Source organism: Anomaloglossus baeobatrachus, chromosome 3 (assembly GCF_048569485.1).
Source record: "Anomaloglossus baeobatrachus isolate aAnoBae1 chromosome 3, aAnoBae1.hap1, whole genome shotgun sequence".
NCBI lineage: Eukaryota > Metazoa > Chordata > Amphibia > Anura > Aromobatidae > Anomaloglossus > Anomaloglossus baeobatrachus.
In genome coordinates this window covers 580,043,322-580,066,002 of record NC_134355.1, presented here as the reverse complement: position 1 = coordinate 580,066,002, position 22,681 = coordinate 580,043,322, and the positions used below count along the sequence as shown (strand labels likewise).

The following is a 22,681-nucleotide window of genomic DNA, read 5'->3' as shown; positions in this document are numbered from 1 at the left end:
CTTTATACAGCAGGGAGGAGCATTCCTTGCTGTACTAAGTGAACATTGGAGCGATTGATCTGTCAATGGCCCTTTAAAAACATATTGTACGGCTCTCGCGGAATTAAAATTAACATGTTGCAATCAAAGCAGACTTTTTTTCATTTGGGAGCGGGGTAGTCTTATACAGTGAGTATATCCCAAATTCTATATTTTTAGGGCAGAAGTTGGGGGTCATCTTATACGCCCAGTCGTCTTATACGCCGGCATATACGGTATATATATATACACACACACACACACACCCGTATATTCGGATTATAAGACGCACCCCCTACTTTCCCCCAAAATTTGGGGGAACAAAAGTGCGTCTTATAAATCGAAAAATACGGTATGTGCTTAGGATTTTGCTTCAAGAAAGAAAAAAAACTCTACTAAAATGCTTAATAGAGTTTAAAACCTTTGGAAGAAAAGTAAAACTCCAAAAACTCCTAATTTTCTGGAGCATTTTCCATTAGAAAACTAGTTTTGGACCACCTGAAAAAAACCTCCCCTAAGGCTATGTGCGCACGCTGCAGATTTACCCCACATTTTACGGCGGATTTGCTGCAGAAAATGTGTGTAACATTTCTGCAGTCATTCCCTGGCAAAACCTATAGGTATAAAAAAATGCTATGCGCACACTGCGTTTTTTTATATCTGCGGATTTACCTGGGGAATTTCCGCTGCGGAATTAATGTGCATGTCACTTCTTTTCTGCAGGTCCCTGCGGTGTTACCATGGAACAACCGCAGAAATTCCGCGGCAAAACCGCAACATCCCGCGGTAAAGCCGAATGCGGAATTTGCGTGTGGATTTCTGCCGCGGGTGCGGGATTCTTGCAGAGATCTGGAATTTTCTTAAGAAAATTCATTTTTTTCGTGCGCACATGGCCTAAAGGGTACTTTACACGCTGCGACATCGCTAGCGATCTCGTTAGCGATGTGACACGCTAGATCGCAGATAAGATTTGCCGAGATCGCACATAGGTCAATTTTTGTATCGCCGATCACATGTGCGATCTCGGCAAATCGTATGCGCGATTTGGCACGTTACATCGCTAACGAGATCGCTAGCAATGCCGCAGCGTGTAAAGCACCCTTTAGGCCTTGATACTACAGTGAGCTTGTCGTTACAGATTTTCTCCAGCTATTATGTAAATTGTGTTACTTTTTTCATTGCATTTTTGATTTATATTTTTTACCTGTGGTTTTATCTCATTTTTGACAGTTTTTTTGTCTCTTGTTGGTGTCATATTTTAATAAAGCTGCTTTATTTTTGATGCTTCCTTGGCTTTGACAAAACTTCATGTCCCGATTCCATGCGTTTTTATGTGTTTCCACAGTGGGAACAGACTAAAAACTCGTGCATTTTTTTTATCTGTGGATTTTCTGTGTCCAAAGCAAATTTAGGGCAAAAATCTGCACATAAAACTCAGTGTACCCGCAACAAAAATAGACATGTTGTGGATCTGAAAACCGCTCCGCAGGTCAAAAAAGAAGCACATTGACCTGAGATTTCTATAAATCCCATCCACTTTGCTGGAAATGTAAGACGCTGCATTTAAGGGGTACTTGCCGATGCTGCGATGTCGAGTGCGATAGTCCCCGCCCCCGTCGCACATACAATATCTTCTGATAGCAGCCGTAGCGAACATTATCGCTACGGCAGCTTCACACACACCTGCCCTGCGACGTCGCTCTGGCCGGCGACCCGCCTCCTTCCTAAGGGGGCGGGTCGTGCAGCGTCACAGCGAGGTCACACGGCAGGCGGCCAATAGAAGCGGAGTGGCGGAAATGAGCGGGATGTAAACATCCCGCCCACCTCCTTCATTCCTCATTGCAGCCGGGACGCAGGTATGAGATGTTCCTCGCTCCTGCTGCATCACACACAGCGATGTCTGCGGCCGCAGTAACGAGGAACAACATCGGACCGTCGCTGCTGCAAAATTATGGAAATGTCGGACCCTACACCAATCATACGATAACAACGCTTTTGCGCTCGTTAATCGTATATAAAAGGATTCACATACTGCGATGTCGACAGCGACGCCGGATGTGCTTCACTTTCGATTTGACCCCACCGACAACGCACCTGCGATGTCGCAACGTGCAAAGTACCCCTAAGACTCAATGAGTGCTCATTACTTCATTTTATTTGAGAGGACAAGCACCACTCCAGATTTTAATGTATTTTTTAGACTTAAAGCCACAATTGGACCAAAGAAGGAGAAGTAGACGTCCGTCCTTTATATTTTCATTCTTTTTTAACCCAATTCTGGTACTGACAAATAAATTGCATTATAAACTGCCACCAAATGGCGTCATTTCTCAAAACCCCCCAAAACCTTTGGGTGTAGGGGGCAGAAGATGTTTTATTTTAAGCGTCTTCACCAGCGTCTTTTCAGTTGGTTTTGCAGCCACCATATTTGCTCTATACTTCCACGTATATGGAGGGATGAATGAGCTTATTACTTCTATTTTAACCTCTTCAAGGATTCCGCATCTTGAAGCAGTTACAAAAAGTGACGTAAGACGGGACTTGTGCACAGCAGTGTTGTTTTTACATTGCTGTGCATCATGTTCATTTGTTGCAATGTCTTTTTCAGCTGCCTGAAACAGACATTGTTTGCTTTCCCTTACTTTTCATTGCTTTTGTCTGCTAGAAAGTTTCTGCCGTGATTTCCAATGTTGTATTATCTTTATTTTCTGTTGCAGAAATCTTCTGTCCCAAACTCACTGTAAGGAGGGAGATCCTGAAAAATGGATTTCACAGGTACGGATTAACTTTAAGGGGGTTTTCCGGGATTCATACATTTGATCTTAAAAATCATTTGTCAGCAAGATTTTGCTGTTACAGTAAAGACGTGGCCTTAATAGCCCTGTTATACGGAATAAATAGACGCCTCTACTGAAGAAAGCTGCATCCTGGTCATCAGCATTGCAAGTTTTGGTGTAATAAGCTTGAGGTGCATTGGGGCGACACTGTGGGTAGGGTCGTCTCTTGCCCGAGCCCCCCACCTGCCTCCTGCTTAAAAGTGCTCACTGCTGTTGGCGTTTCTGCAGATTGATCTTCTGCTGGTGTTCAGTTAAGATGGCACCGGAGGTGGTGCCTGCGCAGATTGACATCCTGTACTCTTCAGTAAAATGGCAAGCCAAGATCTGACTCTGTTTAAGGGTGGCACTGTGGCTCAGTGGTTAGTACTGCAGTCTTGTGGTGGCTCAGTGGTTAGCACTGCAGTCTTGTGGTGGCTCATTGGTTAGCACTGCAGTCTTGTGGTGGCTCTGGTTAGCACTGCAGTCTTGTGGTGGCTCAGTGGTTAGTACTGCATCTTGTGGTGGTTCAGTGGTTAGCACTGCAGCCTTGTGGTGGCTCAGTGGTTAGCACTGCAGTCTTGTAGTGGCTCTGTGGTTAGTACTGCAGTCTTGTGGTGGCTCTGGTTAGCACTGCAGTCTTGTGGTGGCTCAGTGGTTAGCACTGCAGTCTTGTAGTGGCTCTGTGGTTAGTACTGCAGTCTTGTGGTGGCTCTGGTTAGCACTACAGTCTTGTGGTGGCTCAGTGGTTAGTACTGCAGTCTTGTGGTGGCTCAGTGGTTAGTACTGCAGTCTTGTGGTGGCTCTGGTTAGCACTGCAGTCTTGTGGTGGCTCTGGTTAGCACTGCAGTCTTGTGGTGGCTCAGTGGTTAGTACTGCAGTCTTGTGGTGGCTCAGTGGTTAGTACTGCAGTCTTGTGGTGGCTCTGGTTAGCACTGCAGTCTTGTGATGGCTCAGTGGTTAGTACTTCAGTCTTGTGGTGGCTCAGGGGTTAGTACTGCAGTCTTGTGGTGGCTCAGTGGTTAGCACTGCAGTCTCGTGGCTCAGTGCTTAGTACTTCAGTCTTGTGGTGGCTCAGTGGTTAGCACTGCAGTCTTGCAGAGCTGGAGTCCTGGGTTCAAATCCCACCAAGGACACCATCTGTAAGGAGTTTGTATGTTCTCCCCGTGTTTGCGTGGGTTTCCTCCCACGTTCCAAAAACAGATAGGGAATTTAGGCTGTGAGCACCAATGGGGACAGTGTTGCCATTGTATGTAAAGCACTGCGGCATTAATAGTGCTATATAAATGAATAAATGTTATTATATTATTATTATGTTTCTGTGTCTCCCGCACTGCCATTTCTCAAAAGAGCACAGGAGGCAAACCTGAGCATGCACCGCCACTGGAGCCATTTTACTGAAGACAGTCAGGTCAATCTGCACAAGCGCCACCACAGCGAGGACACCACAACTTGCAAACAGGAGCCAGAAACAGACATCAGAGGCAGGCGGAGGGGCCGGGGAGGAACCTAAGACCCTACCCATAGTCCCACCCCAATAAACCTAAAACGTATTACACCAAAACTTCAAATGCTGATTAAAGAACACCCAGGATGCGATTTCTTCACTAGAGATATTTATGTAACCTGTATAGCAGCACCACTATGGCCATACTTTCACATGGAGAGCCATGCTGGCAGGTTCTTTTTAAAGGGAGCCTGTCGGAAATCTTTATTTCATCCCTCCAACCCAAACCATTAATTTGATTGTGTTGCCCTTTAAACTCTAAAGGGTGGTTTACACGCTGCGACATCACTAGCGATTGCTAGCGATGTCGCGAGCGTTATCACCTGCCCCTGTCGTTGGTGCGATATTAGTGATCGCTACCGTAGCGAACATTATCGCTACGGCAGCGTCACACGCATATACCTGTTCTGCGACGTTGCTGTGCCCGCCGAACAATCCCTCCTTCAAGGGGGAGGTGCGTTCGGCGTCATAGTGACATCACTAAACGGCCGTCCAATAGCAGAGGAGGGGCGGAGATGAGCGGCCGGAACTCCTTCCTCATTGCCGGTAGACGGAGGTAAGGAGATGATCGTCGCTCCTGCGGTGTCACACACAGCGATGTGTGCTGCTGCAGGAAACAGGAACAACATCTCTACGTACCAGACAACGATTTTTGGTAAATGACTTCTCATATACCAACAATTTTTGTCTCTTTTGCGATCGTTTAAGGTCGCTCATAGGTGTCACACGCTGCGATGTCGCTAACAATGCCGGATGTGCGTCACAAACACCGTGACCCCGACGATATATCGTTAGCGATGTCGCAGCGTGTAAATGGCCCTTAAGCCAGTCCCAAGCCACTGCCCCAGTGCATTAGGATGTGACTTCTAGCAGTTCAGTATTTTCTACTTAGCAGCACTCTCCTGTGGCTGATTGACAGGTTGTTTGATCTGGCACATGGCCACTGACCTGTCCATCACCCATGGGAGTGGGCTGCTGGTGTTAGAAATACAGCCTGAGGCTGAGGGGCTAGAAGTGATCCAGCAATGCACTTGTAGACTGCCTGTACTGGGACCATTATTCCTTTACTACTACATCACTGTGTCTATCCCTGTATTGTGACATCTTTGTATTCATTATCCTTGTACTATGACATCACTGAATATTATATATATTTTGTGACATCACTGTGTATTATATATATAGTGACATAGCTGTGTGTATTATCCCTTCACTATGACATCACTGAGTATTATATATTTATTGTGACATCACTCTGTGTGTGTGTGTGTCTGTGTGTGTATATACATATATATATATAGTGACATCACTGTGTATTTTATATATATATTTTTATATATATATATATATATATATATATATATATATATATAGTGACATAGCTGTGTGTATTATCCCTTCACTATGACATCATTATCTACAGTGCCTTGAAAAAGTACTCATACCCCCAATAAACATTTCTGTTTTTCACATTAAACACACAAACGTAAATGTATTTTATTGGGATTTTATGTGATGTACCAAAACCAAGTAGCAAGAATTTGTAAAATGTAAAGAAAATAAAAATGGTGCATGGTTTTCTAAATATTTAAAAACATGAATCTGAAAACGGTATATTCAGCCCCCTTAATGTAGGATCACCTTTTGCTACAATTACTGTTGCAATCTTTTTTGTGTAGAAAAATGTATTCCCATTCTTTTTTGCAAAATAGCTCTAGCTCAGTGAGATTGGATGGAGGCGTCTGTGAACAGCAATTTTCAAGACTTGTCACAGATTCTCAATGGGATTTAGGTCTGGACTGTGACTGGGCCGTTCACAAACTTCACACACATGAATATGCTTTTCTCTAAACCATCCATTGTAGATCAGGCACTATGTTTAGGGTCGTTGTCCTGCTGTTAGTTGAACCTACTCCCCAGTCTCAAGTCTGTTGCCGCTTCTAGCAGGTTTTCCTCCAGGATTGTCCTGTATTTAGCTCCATCCATCTTCTCATCAACTCTAGCCAGCTTTTCTGTCCCTACTGGAGAAAAGCCTTCTCACAGCATAATGCTGTCACCACCATGTTTGACAGTGGGGATTGTGTTTGTGCAATGTTAGTTTTCCACCACACATAGTGTTTTGCATTTAGCTAAAAAATTACTACTTTGGTCTCATCTCACCAGAGAACCTTCTGTTACATGCTAGCTCTGTCCCCTACATGTCATTTTGAAAACAGGACTTCATATGGCTTTATAAAAATGGCTTTTTCTTGCCACTTTAACATAAAGGCCAGATTTATAGAGTATACAACTAATAGTTGTCCTGTGGACAGATTCTTCCACCTGAGCTGTGATCTCTCCAGCTTTACCAGAGTGACCATGGGCCTCTTAGCTGCTTGTCTAATTAAACTTCTTGCTTGGGATGTCAGTTTAGATAGACAGCCATGTCTTTATAGGCTTGCAGTTGTGGCAAACTTCTTCAATTTTTCATTGATGTATTGAATATTGCTCTGTGAGATGTCCAGAGTTTGGGCTGTTTTTCTTTTTTTAATAACCTAATCCTGATTTACTCTTCTCCACAACTTTTTCCCTGACTGTCTGGTGTGTTCTTTGGTTTTCATGATACTGTTTGATCCCTAATGTTCTGAAACAAACGTGAGTCTTTTACATAACAGTTGTAGTTATCTTGAGAATAAATTACTCACAGATGGACCCAATTTCCTAACTTCGTGAGTTCTGGGGACAATTAGTCAATCAGGATGTTATTTACGTGTATCAGAATACAGGGAACTAAATAAAAAATGCACGTCACAATTTTCAGATGTATATTTTTAAAATATTTAGAAAACCATGTATCATTTCATTTACACTTCACAAATACTTGCTACTTAGTATTGGTATGTCACATAAAATCTTAATAAAATTTGAGACTGTAGGTGTAACATTAAAAATTGTGGCACTGCTTTATCCTTGTTCTGTGACATTACTATGTGTGTTATCTGTGTGTGTATTACCCCCGTACTGTGACATCACTGTGTGTATTACCCCTGTACTGTGACATCACTGTGTATTACCCCTGTACTGTGACATCACTGTGTGTATTATCCCTGTACTGTGACATCACTGTGTGTATTATCCCTGTACTGTGACATCACTGTGCGTATTATCCCTGTACTGTGACATCACTGTGCGTATTACCCCTGTACTGTGACATCACTGTGTGTATTATCCCTGTGATGTGACATCACTGTGTGTATTATCCCTGTACTGTGACTTTACTGTGTGTATTATCCCTGTACTGTGACTTCACTGTGTGTATTATCCCTGTACTGTGACATCACTGTGTGTATTATCCCTGTACTGTGACATCACTGTGTGTATTATCCCTGTACTGTGACATCACTGTGTGTATTATCCCTGTACTGTAACATCACTGTGTGTATTATCCCTGTGCTGTGACATCACTGTGTGTATTACCCCTGTACTGTGACATCACTGTGTGTATTACGCCTGTACTGTGACATCACTGTGTGTATTACCTGTGTACTGTGACATGATTGTGTATTATCCCTGTACAGTGACATCACTGTGTGTATTATCCCTGTACAGTGACATCACTGTGTGTATTATCCCTGTACTGTGACATCACTGTGTGTATTACCCCTGTACTGTGACATCACTGTGTGTATTATCCCTGTACTGTAACATCACTGTGTGTATTATCCCTGTGCTGTGACATCGCTGTGTGTATTACCCTTGTACTGTGACATCGCTGTGTGTATTATCCCAGTACTGTGACATCGCTGTGTGTATTATCCCTGTGCTGTGACATCACTGTGTGTATTATCCCTGTGCTGTGACATCACTGTGTGTATTATCCCTGTGCTGTGACATCACTGTGTGTATTATCCCTGTGCTGTGACATCACTGTGTGTATTATCCCTGTGCTGTGACATCACTGTGTGTATTATCCCTGTACTGTGACTTCACTGTGTGTATTATCCCTGTACTGTGACTTCACTGTGTGTATTATCCCTGTACAGTGACATCACTGTGTGTATTACCCCTGTGCTGTGACATCACTGTGTGTATTATCCCTGTACTGTGACATCACTGTGTGTATTATCCCTGTACAGTGACATCACTGTGTGTATTATCCCTGTGCTGTGACATCACTGTGTGTATTACGCCTGTACTGTGACATCACTGTGTGTATTACGCCTGTACTGTGACATCACTGTGTGTATTACCCCTGTGCTGTGACATCACTGTGTGTATTACCCCTGTACTGTGACATCACTGTGTGTATTACGCCTGTACTGTGACATCACTGTGTGTATTTCCCCTGTACTGTGACATGATTGTGTATTATCCCTGTACTGTGACATCACTGTGTGTATTATCCCTGTACTGTAACATCACTGTGTGTATTATCCCTGTGCTGTGACATCGCTGTGTGTATTACCCCTGTACTGTGACATCACTGTGTGTATTACCCTTGTACTGTGACATCGCTGTGTGTATTATCCCAGTACTGTGACATCGCTGTGTGTATTATCCCTGTACTGTGACATCACTGTGTGTATTATCCCTGTACTGTAACATCACTGTGTGTATTATCCCTGTGCTGTGACATCACTGTGTGTATTACCCCTGTACTGTGACATCACTGTGTGTATTACGCCTGTACTGTGACATCACTGTGTGTATTACCTGTGTACTGTGACATGATTGTGTATTATCTCTGTACAGTGACATCACTGTGTGTATTACCCCTGTACTGTGACATCACTGTGTGTATTACCCCTGTACTGTGACATCACTGTGTGTATTATCCCTGTGCTGTGACATCACTGTGTGTATTATCCCTGTACTGTGACATCATTGTGTATTATACCTGTACTGTGACATCACTGTGTGTATTACCCCTGTACTGTGACATCACTGTGTGTATTACGCCTGTACTGTGACATCACTGTGTGTATTATCCCTGTACTGTAACATCACTGTGTGTATTACCCCTGTACTGTGACATCACTGTGTGTATTATCCCTGTACTGTAACATCACTGTGTGTATTATCCCTGTGCTGTGACATCGCTGTGTGTATTACCCCTGTACTGTGACATCACTGTGTGTATTACCCTTGTACTGTGACATCGCTGTGTGTATTATCCCAGTACTGTGACATCGCTGTGTGTATTATCCCTGTACAGTGACATCACTGTGTGTATTATCCCTGTGCTGTGACATCACTGTGTGTATTATCCCTGTGCTGTGACATCACTGTGTGTATTATCCCTGTGCTGTGACATCACTGTGTGTATTACGCCTGTACTGTGACATCACTGTGTGTATTACGCCTGTACTGTGACATCACTGTGTGTATTACCCCTGTACTGTGACATCACTGTGTGTATTACCCCTGTGCTGTGACATCACTGTGTGTATTACCCCTGTACTGTGACATCACTGTGTGTATTACGCCTGTGCTGTGACATCACTGTGTGTATTACCCCTGTACTGTGACATGATTGTGTATTATCCCTGTACAGTGACATCACTGTGTGTATTATCCCTGTACAGTGACATCACTGTGTGTATTATCCCTGTTCTGTGACATCAATGTGTGTATTATCCCTGTACAGTGACATCACTGTGTGTATTACCCCTGTACTGTGACATCACTGTGTGTATTATCCCTGTACTATGACATCACTGTGTGTATTATCCCTGTGCTGTGACATCACTGTGTGTATTACCCCTGTACTGAGACATCGCTGTGTGTATTATCCCAGTACTGTGACATCGCTGTGTATTATCCCTGTGCTGTGACATCACTGTGTGTATTATTCCTGTGCTGTGACATCACTGTGTGTATTATTCCTGTGCTGTGACATCACTGTGTGTATTATCCCTGTGCTGTGACATCACTGTGTGTATTATCCCTGTGCTGTGACATCACTGTGTGTATTATCCCTGTGCTGTGACATCACTGTGTGTATTATCCCTGTGCTGTGACATCACTGTGTGTATTATCCCTGTACTGTGACTTCACTGTGTGTATTATCCCTGTACTGTGACTTCACTGTGTGTATTATCCCTGTACTGTGACATCACTGTGTGTATTATCCCTGTACTGTGACATCACTGTGTGTATTATCCCTGTACTGTAACATCACTGTGTGTATTATCCCTGTGCTGTGACATCACTGTGTGTATTACCCCTGTACTGTGACATCACTGTGTGTATTACGCCTGTACTGTGACATCACTGTGTATTATCCCTGTACTGTGACATCACTGTGTGTATTACGCCTGTACTGTGACATCACTGTGTGTATTACCTGTGTACTGTGACATGATTGTGTATTATCCCTGTACAGTGACATCACTGTGTGTATTATCCCTGTGCTGTGACATCACTGTGTGTATTATCCCTGTACTGTGACATCACTGTGTGTATTACCCCTGTACTGTGACATCACTGTGTGTATTACCCCTGTACTGTGACATCACTGTGTGTATTACCCCTGTACTGTGACATCACTGTGTGTATTATCCCTGTGCTGTGACATCACTGTGTGTATTATCCCTGTACTGTGACATCATTGTGTATTATACCTGTACTGTGACATCACTGTGTGTATTACCCCTGTACTGTGACATCACTGTGTGTATTACGCCTGTACTGTGACATCACTGTGTGTATTATCCCTGTACTGTAACATCACTGTGTGTATTATCCCTGTACTGTGACATCACTGTGTGTATTATCCCTGTGCTGTGACATCACTGTGTGTATTACGCCTGTACTGTGACATCACTGTGTATTATCCCTGTACTGTGACATCACTGTGTGTATTACGCCTGTACTGTGACATCACTGTGTATTATCCCTGTACTGTGACATCACTGTGTGTATTACGCCTGTACTGTGACATCACTGTGTGTATTACCTGTGTACTGTGACATGATTGTGTATTATCCCTGTACAGTGACATCACTGTGTGTATTATCCCTGTGCTGTGACATCACTGTGTGTATTATCCCTGTACTGTGACATCACTGTGTGTATTACCCCTGTACTGTGACATCACTGTGTGTATTACCCCTGTACTGTGACATCACTGTGTGTATTACCCCTGTACTGTGACATCACTGTGTGTATTATCCCTGTGCTGTGACATCACTGTGTGTATTATCCCTGTACTGTGACATCATTGTGTATTATACCTGTACTGTGACATCACTGTGTGTATTACCCCTGTACTGTGACATCACTGTGTGTATTACGCCTGTACTGTGACATCACTGTGTGTATTATCCCTGTACTGTAACATCACTGTGTGTATTATCCCTGTACTGTGACATCACTGTGTGTATTATCCCTGTGCTGTGACATCACTGTGTGTATTACGCCTGTACTGTGACATCACTGTGTATTATCCCTGTACTGTGACATCACTGTGTGTATTACGCCTGTACTGTGACATCACTGTGTATTATCCCTGTGCTGTGACATCACTGTGTGTATTATTCCTGTGCTGTGACATCACTGTGTGTATTACCCCTGTACTGTGACATCACTGTGTGTATTACGCCTGTACTGTGACATCACTGTGTATTACCCCTGTACTGTGACATCACTGTGTGTATTACGCCTGTACTGTGACATCACTGTGTATTATCCCTGTACTGTGACATCACTGTGTGTATTATCCCTGTGCTGTGACATCACTGTGTGTATTATCCCTGTACTGTGACATCACTGTGTGTATTATCCCTGTACTGTGACATCACTGTGTGTATTATCCCTGTACTGTAACATCACTGTGTGTATTATCCCTGTGCTGTGACATCGCTGTGTGTATTACCCCTGTACTGTGACATCACTGTGTGTATTACCCCTGTACTGTGACATCGCTGTGTGTATTATCCCAGTACTGTGACATCACTGTGTGTATTATCCCTGTGCTGTGACATCACTGTGTGTATTATCCCTGTGCTGTGACATCACTGTGTGTATTACGCCTGTACTGTGACATCACTGTGTGTATTACGCCTGTACTGTGACATCACTGTGTGTATTACCCCTGTGCTGTGACATCACTGTGTGTATTACCCCTGTGCTGTGACATCACTGTGTGTATTACGCCTGTACTGTGACATCACTGTGTGTATTACGCCTGTACTGTGACATCACTGTGTGTATTACGCCTGTGCTGTGACATCACTGTGTGTATTACCCCTGTACTGTGACATGATTGTGTATTATCCCTGTACAGTGACATCACTGTGTGTATTATCCCTGTACAGTGACATCACTGTGTGTATTATCCCTGTACTGTGACATCAATGTGTGTATTATCCCTGTACAGTGACATCACTGTGTGTATTACCCCTGTACTGTGACATCACTGTGTGTATTATCCCTGTGCTGTGACATCACTGTGTGTATTATCCCTGTACTGTGACATCACTGTGTGTATTATCCCTGTGCTGTGACATCACTGTGTGTATTACCCCTGTACTGTGACATCGCTGTGTGTATTATCCCTGTGCTGTGACATCACTGTGTGTATTACCCCTGTACTGTGACATCGCTGTGTGTATTATCCCAGTACTGTGACATCGCTGTGTATTATCCCTGTGCTGTGACATCACTGTGTGTATTATCCCTGTGCTGTGACATCACTGTGTGTATTATCCCTGTGCTGTGACATCACTGTGTGTATTATCCCTGTGCTGTGACATCACTGTGTGTATTATCCCTGTGCTGTGACATCACTGTGTGTATTATCCCTGTACTGTGACTTCACTGTGTGTATTATCCCTGTACTGTGACTTCACTGTGTGTATTATCCCTGTACTGTCACATCACTGTGTGTATTATCCCTGTACTGTGACATCACTGTGTGTATTACCCCTGTACTGTGACATCGCTGTGTGTATTATCCCAGTACTGTGACATCGCTGTGTGTATTATCCCTGTACTGTGACATCACTGTGTGTATTATCCCTGTACTGTGACATCACTGTGTGTATTACGCCTGTACTGTGACATCACTGTGTGTATTACGCCTGTGCTGTGACATCACTGTGTGTATTACCCCTGTACTGTGACATGATTGTGTATTATCCCTGTACAGTGACATCACTGTGTGTATTATCCCTGTACTGTGACATCACTGTGTGTATTACCCCCGTACTGTGACATCACTGTGTGTATTACCCCTGTACTGTGACATCACTGTGTATTACCCCTGTACTGTGACATCACTGTGTGTATTATCCCTGTACTGTGACATCACTGTGTGTATTATCCCTGTACTGTGACATCACTGTGCGTATTATCCCTGTACTGTGACATCACTGTGCGTATTACCCCTGTACTGTGACATCACTGTGTGTATTATCCCTGTGATGTGACATCACTGTGTGTATTATCCCTGTACTGTGACTTTACTGTGTGTATTATCCCTGTACTGTGACTTCACTGTGTGTATTATCCCTGTACTGTGACATCACTGTGTGTATTATCCCTGTACTGTGACATCACTGTGTGTATTATCCCTGTACTGTGACATCACTGTGTGTATTATCCCTGTACTGTAACATCACTGTGTGTATTATCCCTGTGCTGTGACATCACTGTGTGTATTACCCCTGTACTGTGACATCACTGTGTGTATTACGCCTGTACTGTGACATCACTGTGTGTATTACCTGTGTACTGTGACATGATTGTGTATTATCCCTGTACAGTGACATCACTGTGTGTATTATCCCTGTACAGTGACATCACTGTGTGTATTATCCCTGTACTGTGACATCACTGTGTGTATTACCCCTGTACTGTGACATCACTGTGTGTATTATCCCTGTACTGTAACATCACTGTGTGTATTATCCCTGTGCTGTGACATCGCTGTGTGTATTACCCTTGTACTGTGACATCGCTGTGTGTATTATCCCAGTACTGTGACATCGCTGTGTGTATTATCCCTGTGCTGTGACATCACTGTGTGTATTATCCCTGTGCTGTGACATCACTGTGTGTATTATCCCTGTGCTGTGACATCACTGTGTGTATTATCCCTGTGCTGTGACATCACTGTGTGTATTATCCCTGTGCTGTGACATCACTGTGTGTATTATCCCTGTACTGTGACTTCACTGTGTGTATTATCCCTGTACTGTGACTTCACTGTGTGTATTATCCCTGTACAGTGACATCACTGTGTGTATTACCCCTGTGCTGTGACATCACTGTGTGTATTATCCCTGTACTGTGACATCACTGTGTGTATTATCCCTGTACAGTGACATCACTGTGTGTATTATCCCTGTGCTGTGACATCACTGTGTGTATTACGCCTGTACTGTGACATCACTGTGTGTATTACGCCTGTACTGTGACATCACTGTGTGTATTACCCCTGTGCTGTGACATCACTGTGTGTATTACCCCTGTACTGTGACATCACTGTGTGTATTACGCCTGTACTGTGACATCACTGTGTGTATTTCCCCTGTACTGTGACATGATTGTGTATTATCCCTGTACTGTGACATCACTGTGTGTATTATCCCTGTACTGTAACATCACTGTGTGTATTATCCCTGTGCTGTGACATCGCTGTGTGTATTACCCCTGTACTGTGACATCACTGTGTGTATTACCCTTGTACTGTGACATCGCTGTGTGTATTATCCCAGTACTGTGACATCGCTGTGTGTATTATCCCTGTACTGTGACATCACTGTGTGTATTATCCCTGTACTGTAACATCACTGTGTGTATTATCCCTGTGCTGTGACATCACTGTGTGTATTACCCCTGTACTGTGACATCACTGTGTGTATTACGCCTGTACTGTGACATCACTGTGTGTATTACCTGTGTACTGTGACATGATTGTGTATTATCTCTGTACAGTGACATCACTGTGTGTATTACCCCTGTACTGTGACATCACTGTGTGTATTACCCCTGTACTGTGACATCACTGTGTGTATTATCCCTGTGCTGTGACATCACTGTGTGTATTATCCCTGTACTGTGACATCATTGTGTATTATACCTGTACTGTGACATCACTGTGTGTATTACCCCTGTACTGTGACATCACTGTGTGTATTACGCCTGTACTGTGACATCACTGTGTGTATTATCCCTGTACTGTAACATCACTGTGTGTATTACCCCTGTACTGTGACATCACTGTGTGTATTATCCCTGTACTGTAACATCACTGTGTGTATTATCCCTGTGCTGTGACATCGCTGTGTGTATTACCCCTGTACTGTGACATCACTGTGTGTATTACCCTTGTACTGTGACATCGCTGTGTGTATTATCCCAGTACTGTGACATCGCTGTGTGTATTATCCCTGTACAGTGACATCACTGTGTGTATTATCCCTGTGCTGTGACATCACTGTGTGTATTATCCCTGTGCTGTGACATCACTGTGTGTATTATCCCTGTGCTGTGACATCACTGTGTGTATTACGCCTGTACTGTGACATCACTGTGTGTATTACGCCTGTACTGTGACATCACTGTGTGTATTACCCCTGTACTGTGACATCACTGTGTGTATTACCCCTGTGCTGTGACATCACTGTGTGTATTACCCCTGTACTGTGACATCACTGTGTGTATTACGCCTGTGCTGTGACATCACTGTGTGTATTACCCCTGTACTGTGACATGATTGTGTATTATCCCTGTACAGTGACATCACTGTGTGTATTATCCCTGTACAGTGACATCACTGTGTGTATTATCCCTGTTCTGTGACATCAATGTGTGTATTATCCCTGTACAGTGACATCACTGTGTGTATTACCCCTGTACTGTGACATCACTGTGTGTATTATCCCTGTGCTGTGACATCACTGTGTGTATTATCCCTGTACTATGACATCACTGTGTGTATTATCCCTGTGCTGTGACATCACTGTGTGTATTACCCCTGTACTGAGACATCGCTGTGTGTATTATCCCAGTACTGTGACATCGCTGTGTATTATCCCTGTGCTGTGACATCACTGTGTGTATTATTCCTGTGCTGTGACATCACTGTGTGTATTATCCCTGTGCTGTGACATCACTGTGTGTATTATCCCTGTGCTGTGACATCACTGTGTGTATTATCCCTGTGCTGTGACATCACTGTGTGTATTATCCCTGTGCTGTGACATCACTGTGTGTATTATCCCTGTACTGTGACTTCACTGTGTGTATTATCCCTGTACTGTGACTTCACTGTGTGTATTATCCCTGTACTGTGACATCACTGTGTGTATTATCCCTGTACTGTGACATCACTGTGTGTATTATCCCTGTACTGTAACATCACTGTGTGTATTATCCCTGTGCTGTGACATCACTGTGTGTATTACCCCTGTACTGTGACATCACTGTGTGTATTACGCCTGTACTGTGACATCACTGTGTATTATCCCTGTACTGTGACATCACTGTGTGTATTACGCCTGTACTGTGACATCACTGTGTGTATTACCTGTGTACTGTGACATGATTGTGTATTATCCCTGTACAGTGACATCACTGTGTGTATTATCCCTGTGCTGTGACATCACTGTGTGTATTATCCCTGTACTGTGACATCACTGTGTGTATTACCCCTGTACTGTGACATCACTGTGTGTATTACCCCTGTACTGTGACATCACTGTGTGTATTACCCCTGTACTGTGACATCACTGTGTGTATTATCCCTGTGCTGTGACATCACTGTGTGTATTATCCCTGTACTGTGACATCATTGTGTATTATACCTGTACTGTGACATCACTGTGTGTATTACCCCTGTACTGTGACATCACTGTGTGTATTACGCCTGTACTGTGACATCACTGTGTGTATTATCCCTGTACTGTAACATCACTGTGTGTATTATCCCTGTACTGTGACATCACTGTGTGTATTATCCCTGTGCTGTGACATCACTGTGTGTATTACGCCTGTACTGTGACATCACTGTGTATTATCCCTGTACTGTGACATCACTGTGTGTATTACGCCTGTACTGTGACATCACTGTGTATTATCCCTGTACTGTGACATCACTGTGTGTATTACGCCTGTACTGTGACATCACTGTGTGTATTACCTGTGTACTGTGACATGATTGTGTATTATCCCTGTACAGTGACATCACTGTGTGTATTATCCCTGTGCTGTGACATCACTGTGTGTATTATCCCTGTACTGTGACATCACTGTGTGTATTACCCCTGTACTGTGACATCACTGTGTGTATTACCCCTGTACTGTGACATCACTGTGTGTATTACCCCTGTACTGTGACATCACTGTGTGTATTATCCCTGTGCTGTGACATCACTGTGTGTATTATCCCTGTACTGTGACATCATTGTGTATTATACCTGTACTGTGACATCACTGTGTGTATTACCCCTGTACTGTGACATCACTGTGTGTATTACGCCTGTACTGTGACATCACTGTGTGTATTATCCCTGTACTGTAACATCACTGTGTGTATTATCCCTGTACTGTAACATCACTGTGTGTATTATCCCTGTACTGTGACATCACTGTGTGTATTATCCCTGTGCTGTGACATCACTGTGTGTATTACGCCTGTACTGTGACATCACTGTGTATTATCCCTGTACTGTGACATCACTGTGTGTATTACGCCTGTACTGTGACATCACTGTGTATTATCCCTGTGCTGTGACATCACTGTGTGTATTATTCCTGTGCTGTGACATCACTGTGTGTATTACCCCTGTACTGTGACATCACTGTGTGTATTACGCCTGTACTGTGACATCACTGTGTATTATCCCTGTACTGTGACATCACTGTGTGTATTACGCCTGTACTGTGACATCACTGTGTATTATCCCTGTACTGTGACATCACTGTGTGTATTATCCCTGTGCTGTGACATCACTGTGTGTATTATCCCTGTACTGTGACATCACTGTGTGTATTATCCCTGTACTGTGACATCACTGTGTGTATTATCCCTGTACTGTAACATCACTGTGTGTATTATCCCTGTGCTGTGACATCGCTGTGTGTATTACCCCTGTACTGTGACATCACTGTGTGTATTACCCCTGTACTGTGACATCGCTGTGTGTATTATCCCAGTACTGTGACATCGCTGTGTGTATTATCCCTGTGCTGTGACATCACTGTGTGTATTATCCCTGTGCTGTGACATCACTGTGTGCATTATCCCTGTTCTGTGACATCACTGTGTGTATTATCCCTGTGCTGTGACATCACTGTGTGTATTATCCCTGTACTGTGACATCACTGTGTGTATTATCCCTGTACTGTAACATCACTGTGTGTATTATCCCTGTGCTGTGACATCGCTGTGTGTATTACCCCTGTACTGTGACATCACTGTGTGTATTACCCCTGTACTGTGACATCGCTGTGTGTATTATCCCAGTACTGTGACATCGCTGTGTGTATTATCCCAGTACTGTGACATCGCTGTGTGTATTATCCCTGTACTGTGACATCACTGTGTGTATTATCCCTGTACTGTAACATCACTGTGTGTATTATCCCTGTGCTGTGACATCGCTGTGTGTATTATCCCTGTACAGTGACATCACTGTGTGTATTATCCCTGTGCTGTGACATCACTGTGTGTATTATCCCTGTGCTGTGACATCACTGTGTGTATTATCCCTGTGCTGTGACATCACTGTGTGTATTACGCCTGTACTGTGACATCACTGTGTGTATTACGCCTGTACTGTGACATCACTGTGTGTATTACCCCTGTGCTGTGACATCACTGTGTGTATTACCCCTGTGCTGTGACATCACTGTGTGTATTACGCCTGTACTGTGACATCACTGTGTGTATTACGCCTGTACTGTGACATCACTGTGTGTATTACGCCTGTGCTGTGACATCACTGTGTGTATTACCCCTGTACTGTGACATGATTGTGTATTATCCCTGTACAGTGACATCACTGTGTGTATTATCCCTGTACAGTGACATCACTGTGTGTATTATCCCTGTACTGTGACATCAATGTGTGTATTATCCCTGTACAGTGACATCACTGTGTGTATTACCCCTGTACTGTGACATCACTGTGTGTATTATCCCTGTGCTGTGACATCACTGTGTGTATTATCCCTGTACTGTGACATCACTGTGTGTATTATCCCTGTGCTGTGACATCACTGTGTGTATTACCCCTGTACTGTGACATCGCTGTGTGTATTATCCCTGTGCTGTGACATCACTGTGTGTATTACCCCTGTACTGTGACATCGCTGTGTGTATTATCCCAGTACTGTGACATCGCTGTGTATTATCCCTGTGCTGTGACATCACTGTGTGTATTATCCCTGTGCTGTGACATCACTGTGTGTATTATCCCTGTGCTGTGACATCACTGTGTGTATTATCCCTGTGCTGTGACATCACTGTGTGTATTATCCCTGTGCTGTGACATCACTGTGTGTATTATCCCTGTACTGTGACTTCACTGTGTGTATTATCCCTGTACTGTGACTTCACTGTGTGTATTATCCCTGTACTGTCACATCACTGTGTGTATTATCCCTGTACTGTGACATCACTGTGTGTATTACCCCTGTACTGTGACATCGCTGTGTGTATTATCCCAGTACTGTGACATCGCTGTGTGTATTATCCCTGTACTGTGACATCACTGTGTGTATTATCCCTGTGCTGTGACATCACTGTGTGTATTATCCCTGTACTGTGACATCACTGTGTGTATTATCCCTGTACTGTAACATCACTGTGTGTATTATCCCTGTGCTGTGACATCGCTGTGTGTATTACCCCTGTACTGTGACATCACTGTGTGTATTACCCCTGTACTGTGACATCGCTGTGTGTATTATCCCTGTACAGTGACATCACTGTGTGTATTATCCCTGTGCTGTGACATCACTGTGTGTATTATCCCTGTGCTGTGACATCACTGTGTGTATTATCCCTGTGCTGTGACATCACTGTGTGTATTACGCCTGTACTGTGACATCACTGTGTGTATTACGCCTGTACTGTGACATCACTGTGTGTATTACCCCTGTGCTGTGACATCACTGTGTGTATTACCCCTGTACTGTGACATCACTGTGTGTATTACGCCTGTGCTGTGACATCACTGTGTGTATTACCCCTGTACTGTGACATGATTGTGTATTATCCCTGTACAGTGACATCACTGTGTGTATTATCCCTGTACAGTGACATCACTGTGTGTATTATCCCTGTACTGTGACATCAATGTGTGTATTATCCCTGTACAGTGACATCACTGTGTGTATTACCCCTGTACTGTGACATCACTGTGTGTATTATCCCTGTACTGTAACATCACTGTGTGTATTATCCCTGTGCTGGGACATCGCTGTGTGTATTACCCCTGTACTGTGACATCACTGTGTGTATTACCCCTGTACTGTGACATCGCTGTGTGTATTATCCCTGTACAGTGACATCACTGTGTGTATTATCCCTGTGCTGTGACATCACTGTGTGTATTATCCCTGTGCTGTGACATCACTGTGTGTATTATCCCTGTGCTGTGACATCACTGTGTGTATTACGCCTGTACTGTGACATCACTGTGTGTATTACGCCTGTACTGTGACATCACTGTGTGTATTACCCCTGTGCTGTGACATCACTGTGTGTATTACCCCTGTACTGTGACATCACTGTGTGTATTACGCCTGTGCTGTGACATCACTGTGTGTATTACCCCTGTACTGTGACATGATTGTGTATTATCCCTGTACAGTGACATCACTGTGTGTATTATCCCTGTACAGTGACATCACTGTGTGTATTATCCCTGTACTGTGACATCAATGTGTGTATTATCCCTGTACAGTGACATCACTGTGTGTATTACCCCTGTACTGTGACATCACTGTGTGTATTATCCCTGTACTGTAACATCACTGTGTGTATTATCCCTGTGCTGGGACATCGCTGTGTGTATTACCCCTGTACTGTGACATCACTGTGTGTATTACCCCTGTACTGTGACATCGCTGTGTGTATTATCCCTGTACAGTGACATCACTGTGTGTATTATCCCTGTGCTGTGACATCACTGTGTGTATTATCCCTGTGCTGTGACATCACTGTGTGTATTATCCCTGTGCTGTGACATCACTGTGTGTATTACGCCTGTACTGTGACATCACTGTGTGTATTACGCCTGTACTGTGACATCACTGTGTGTATTACCCCTGTGCTGTGACATCACTGTGTGTATTACCCCTGTACTGTGACATCACTGTGTGTATTACGCCTGTGCTGTGACATCACTGTGTGTATTACCCCTGTACTGTGACATGATTGTGTATTATCCCTGTACAGTGACATCACTGTGTGTATTATCCCTGTACAGTGACATCACTGTGTGTATTATCCCTGTACTGTGACATCAATGTGTGTATTATCCCTGTACAGTGACATCACTGTGTGTATTACCCCTGTACTGTGACATCACTGTGTGTATTATCCCTGTGCTGTGACATCACTGTGTGTATTATCCCTGTACTGTGACATCACTGTGTGTATTATCCCTGTGCTGTGACATCACTGTGTGTATTACCCCTGTACTGTGACATCGCTGTGTGTATTATCCCAGTACTGTGACATCGCTGTGTATTATCCCTGTGCTGTGACATCACTGTGTGTATTATCCCTGTGCTGTGACATCACTGTGTGTATTATCCCTGTGCTGTGACATCACTGTGTGTATTATCCCTGTGCTGTGACATCACTGTGTGTATTATCCCTGTACTGTGACTTCACTGTGTGTATTATCCCTGTACTGTGACTTCACTGTGTGTATTATCCCTGTACTGTGACATCACTGTGTGTATTATCCCTGTACTGTAACATCACTGTGTGTATTATCCCTGTGCTGTGACATCGCTGTGTGTATTACCCCTGTACTGTGACATCACTGTGTGTATTACCCCTGTACTGTGACATCGCTGTGTGTATTATCCCAGTACTGTGACATCGCTGTGTGTATTATCCCTGTACTGTGACATCACTGTGTGTATTATCCCTGTACTGTGACATCACTGTGTGTATTATCCCTGTACTGTAACATCACTGTGTGTATTATCCCTGTGCTGTGACATCGCTGTGTGTATTACCCCTGTACTGTGACATCACTGTGTGTATTACCCCTGTACTGTGACATCGCTGTGTGTATTATCCCTGTACAGTGACATCACTGTGTGTATTATCCCTGTGCTGTGACATCACTGTGTGTATTATCCCTGTGCTGTGACATCACTGTGTGTATTATCC

At 43.8% G+C, this 22,681-nt stretch overlaps 1 protein-coding gene across 2 annotated transcripts in view; it reads left to right on the top strand.

The window, feature by feature from the left end:
* PIGX (phosphatidylinositol glycan anchor biosynthesis class X) overlaps positions 1-22,681 on the top strand; it is a 69,758-nt gene that overhangs the window by 31,076 nt on the left and 16,001 nt on the right. For both annotated transcript variants that reach the window (XM_075338706.1, XM_075338707.1), the window contains exon 3: positions 2,736-2,793. In XM_075338706.1, coding sequence (XP_075194821.1) covers positions 2,736-2,793 — 58 coding nt within the window. The remainder of the gene's footprint in view (positions 1-2,735; positions 2,794-22,681) is intronic.